Source organism: Papaver somniferum, unplaced genomic scaffold (assembly GCF_003573695.1).
Source record: "Papaver somniferum cultivar HN1 unplaced genomic scaffold, ASM357369v1 unplaced-scaffold_99, whole genome shotgun sequence".
NCBI classification, from domain to species: Eukaryota; Viridiplantae; Streptophyta; class Magnoliopsida; order Ranunculales; family Papaveraceae; genus Papaver; species Papaver somniferum.
This window is the reverse complement of record NW_020653081.1, coordinates 298548-303415: the sequence shown is the minus strand read 5'-3', so window position 1 is coordinate 303415 and position 4868 is coordinate 298548. Positions and strand designations below refer to the sequence as shown.

General features: G+C 36.2%; 1 protein-coding gene across 1 annotated transcript; it reads right to left on the bottom strand.

Annotated features, from left to right (window-relative positions):
* Positions 1-231: 231 nt before the first annotated feature.
* LOC113346206 lies at positions 232-4321 on the bottom strand. The gene is made up of 2 exons (XM_026589777.1): positions 3967-4321; positions 232-392 (listed from the first exon to the last, which is right to left on the bottom strand). Exons 1-2 carry the CDS (start codon positions 4319-4321, stop codon positions 232-234), a joined length of 516 nt encoding a protein of 171 aa, XP_026445562.1.
* Positions 4322-4868: the final 547 nt, after the last annotated feature.

The window sequence follows — 4868 nt, the reverse complement described above, 5'->3', positions numbered from 1 at the left end:
AACCAACGAGTTTATGCTCCAAGGAATATCACTGGAATCCCCATAAATTGCTTGACGAACATTAGAAGCATTACCTTCTATAATCACCTTTCTTAGCCGAAGTTTTTTAGCCAGATGAATACCAAGAAGAACAACCTTTGTCTCTGCATATAATGGAGAGGTTGCATCAAAGATTATTGTTTCACAACCTAAAAACCTTTTTCCATGGTCTTGAACAATAGCACTTGCTGCTCATTTATTAGGAGTAAAAGCTGCGTCCACATTGACTTTGCAGTAATCGTATTCTGGAGGTTGCCAAGAAACAACATCTGTGATTGTTTCTTCAAGAGAAAATCTCGGATTATCCCGAATACAATCATTATAATCAATATGCGCTTTTTTGATCACCATACCTGCAGAGAAAGAAGCGTTTGAAAAGACCATCTCATTTCTCATTTTCCAAATATTCCAGATTACACATAAACCCATAGTAAACTTGAAAAGATTCGTTTCTTCCAACCAACTCATGATAACATCCTTGAAGTTTCTGGTATCTGTCAGACCTAAGGGTGCACAGGAACCGAGCCGAAAACCCGGACCGGAACGGAACCGGTAGAACCGTACCTGTTCTTGTACCGAACCAAGGAAGGGGGTACAGGTACCGGTCCAAAAAATAGGAACCCGGGCTAAGGAGGTACATGTACACGGTCCTATGCTAGTCCCGTACCGTCCCAGACCGAATGTACCGAAGAATTATAACCATTAGATTTAGGGGTAGTAAACTAATAATAGCCATTAGATTTAGGGGTGGTATATATACAACAATAAGTCTAGGGTTTCTCATTTTCTTCTCTTTTTTTTTCCGTCTTCTCTCTCTGAGAAGGAGAAGAACTCCATTGAAGTTACAGGGAAGAGTTTTCTTCTCTTCTCCATAATTCAACCAGTTACTTACACCACCAGTTTCCAGTTACACTTACAAGTTACACCACCTCTCGATCCAGAAGAAGAAGAAGAAAAATCAGTGATTGTGTTTCTTCTGTAAGTTTCTTTTGCTTTTTTTCTTCTCCAATTTTAATCAATTTCTATTCGTTATTGTGTTTAAATCGTTTGATTTGGACTACCGGGTACCTTGACTTTTTTTTTTTAATTTGAGCTTTATTTTGATTTTTGATGACCAATTGGTTGAAACTGGATTAACTTAATTTAGGGTTTCACAGGGTAAGTTACCACGCCAAGGAGAAGACGAAGGGAAAGGATTCAAGGAACCATCCAACTTAGAAATCGTTAACCAAGGGTAAGTTCATCAAAATCTTTCTTGCAATCCTGTGAAATCTTCTTATGTTTCTAGGGTATTTCTGTTTGTTTGATTTTGGGGTTTCTAATTCAGTGATTTGAGATGCTAGAGATTGATTGGAGATGCTAATTCAGTTATTGGAAATATTGCAGTTTGCACCTTTTGGAACTGAAAAGATGATGTTGACTGTTGAGTTTCTTCTTTTAATGTGTGTACATGTATTTAATAGTGATTGCAAGCAGACTGTAATTGGATTCATCTAAGTTTCATAGTTTCTTGAAATAAATTTAGTGAACTTTCTTTGGTTTGATTTAGGTTTGGTTGAGGAACTGTATATGACTTTGTTTAGATGTACAATACAACAAAGCTTAGGTTTGGTTGAGGAACATGTGTCATGTCACTCATGTATGTAGTTTGGCACTGTGTAATTTATATGCAAAGTGAAAATAGCATCCTGCTTCCTGAATCTGCAAAGTGTTTGTGTATATATTGCTGAAAGCTGGCTAAGGAAGCCAATACAACTTGATTTTCTATCTGAATACATACCAGATGACAATGCTGAAGTTGAAGAAGGTAACATACTAACATATACATATTACATTATTACTTGTTTTTGGCAGTAATAGACATAGAATAATAGTTACTAACTGCTATTACTTGTTTTTGCCGCGTTACTTGGTCCTATCAACAATAATGCCACCATCAGTGCTGCCGCCATGGAATAGATTTTCAAGACTTTGTATTTACCATTCCACCAGTGCTACTTGTTACATTTTTACCACCATTGTCCATTCAGTGCTACTGCTACTTGTTATTTTGACTCTTTTGCTACTTGTTAAGACTACTGTTTAATTGTGTGTGTGAGTGACTATGTCTGTCAGTCTTTGACTCTTTTGCTAATTTTTACTTTTTCAGTTTTTCAAGACTTGGTATTTGAGACTTTTCTTTGCTAGTATTAATATTATTGCTACTTGTTGTTAGTTGTTAATTGTTATGTATTAACAGGAAAAAAATGTATTGTTGCTCAGTAAAACAGGTTCTTAAGTCTTAACAGGAAAAAAATGTCTGGAAAAATTAGGGGCCGAGACTAGTACCGGAACCGTACCTGGTACCGTAGTGGTCTCGAATAGTACCGGAACCGAGGTACAGGGTATAGGTACCGATCCAAAAAATAGGAACCGAGGCTAGGGAGGTACATGTACTCGGTTTCGTCAATAACCGAGCCGAACCGTACCGTGTGCACCCTTAGTCGGACCTACGAATTCCATAGAGATATTTTCGAAAATTGTAGCAGACCATGGACAGTTAAAGAATAGATGCTCAATGGATTCCTCCTCTTGTTTGCACAAAGTGCACGATGAATCTATGTGAGAGACAAATATTTTGAGATTTTAATTAACTGGAAAACCATTATAAATCAACTTCCATGTGAAAATCATAATCTTTGGAGGAATAAACGATAATGACCAAAATCTATGCCAAGGGAACTCATGCATAGCCGAAGAAGATGGAATATTTTCTGAAAGAATCTTGTAGCATGATTTTGTAGAGAATTTACTCGTAGTTGTAGGAGACCAAATAAGGATATCTTGTGCATTCTCTACATTTATGAAAATATTCTGAATATCATCCACGATTTGATGACTAAATAGCTGGTGTAAGATATCAATATCCCAGCTAATATTTCCTTCCGTCATTAAGTCAGACACATGCACAATATTTTCAGGCAAAATATCTGGTAAAGGGAGTAAGTGTGATTTACCTGATTTGGAAGCCACGGATCTTCCCAAATCTTATTAGAGTTACCACTCGAGATTTTCCAGAATATTTTGTTCTCCAAAAAAGATCTAACTTGCATCAAACCATGCCAAATGGAAGAACCTTTCTTTTTAGCATCTGCATTCCAAAAAGAGTGATCTTGAAGATATTTTGCCGAGAATAATTGCACCCTTTAGCATTCTTATTTTATAGGAGTCTCCATGCAAATTTGCAAACCAAGGATTTATTTACTAATTCAATGTTTCGTAATCCAAGTCCATCATCCTTCTTATGAAGAGAAGTTTTACCCCAGTTAATAAAATGCAACTTTCTTTGATCAACAGAATACCCGTTCCAAAAAAGCTCTTTAGATTTTGTTGATTTGATTTGTAACTCCTTTTGGAAGAACATATACCCATGAAGAAGATAGGGATTGAAGACAATACATAATTTACAAGAACTGTCCTTCCTGATGGATTTAGATAATGTTGTCTCCACCCTACAAGTCTTGAATTGAATTTATCAATCAAAAACTCAAAACTTAATATCCGGAAATCAGACTTAAGGGGATAAATGCCCAGATATTTTTCATCCTCCTTCATTTCTTCAACACCAAATTCTTGTTGGCAGAATTGTCTTCTATACTCCGAGTTTCCTTTACTGAAATGAATCGCAGACTTATTGAAGTTGATTAATTGGCCATACAAATCAGAATAATGCTTTAAAATCTCTTTCAGGTGCATAATGTTAATTCTAGAATTTTCACAAAGAATAAAAGATCATCTGCAAAAATTAAATGCGTTACCATTGGAGCATATCTGTTGATTCGGTAGCCCTGATACAAACCTTATTGTTTATACTGATTCATTAAAACCACAATCCATGAGAGAAAATTATGAAAAAATAAGGAGATAAGGGACAGCCCTGTCGAATACCTCTTTCACTTCTAAATAATCCGTGAGGGCCTCCATTTAAGTTAATGGAGAAGGAAACAGATGTTACACACTTCATGATGAGTGAAAGAGAATGGCCATGAACTCCCATCAAAGTTAGCATATCATACAGAAACTTCCAGTTTACCCGATCATAAGCTTTTGCCATGTCTACTGTTAGAGCAAAGTAACCATCCTTGGCAGAGGAGTTATTCATGGAATGAAGAAGCTCTTTGGCAATAACAATATTTTCAAGAATTTGTCTTCCCGGAACGAATGCAGTTTGAGACCAAGATATGAAGCTATCAAGAGAAGGCTTGATTATGTTGGATAGTAACTTCGCCACCACTTTATACATCACATTGCAAAGTGCAATTTGGTCTGTAGTCGCTTGGACTTATTGGATTTTTGATTTTTGGAATCAAAGAAATATGTGTATGATTGAATAATTCAGGAAACTCAACATACTGAAAGGTGGATTTTATTAAATTGACAACATCATTTGATACAGTAGACCAACACTTTTTTTATAGAAAATCGGTGAGTATCCATCTGGACCAAGAGAAGTATACGATCCCATTTTGACAAGTACAGCCCATATTTCATCCGCCGTAGGAATTTTAGCAATATCTTCATTATCCTGTTGAGATATTTGATGCACAAAATCATCCCTTAACATTGGTACTGCTTAAACATATGGTTGCTTTAAAGGATTCTCGAAGTGGAGAACTAATTCCTTCGCAATTTCATCTTGATTAGAAATCCATGTTGAATCTGATCTTTGAAGATGACTTACTGTATTCCTTCTTCGACGTTGTTGGACAAATAAGTGAAAATGGCGTGTATTTCTATCTCCATCTTTAGCCCACTTTTGTTTCATCCGTTGATCCCAATACGTGGCTTCC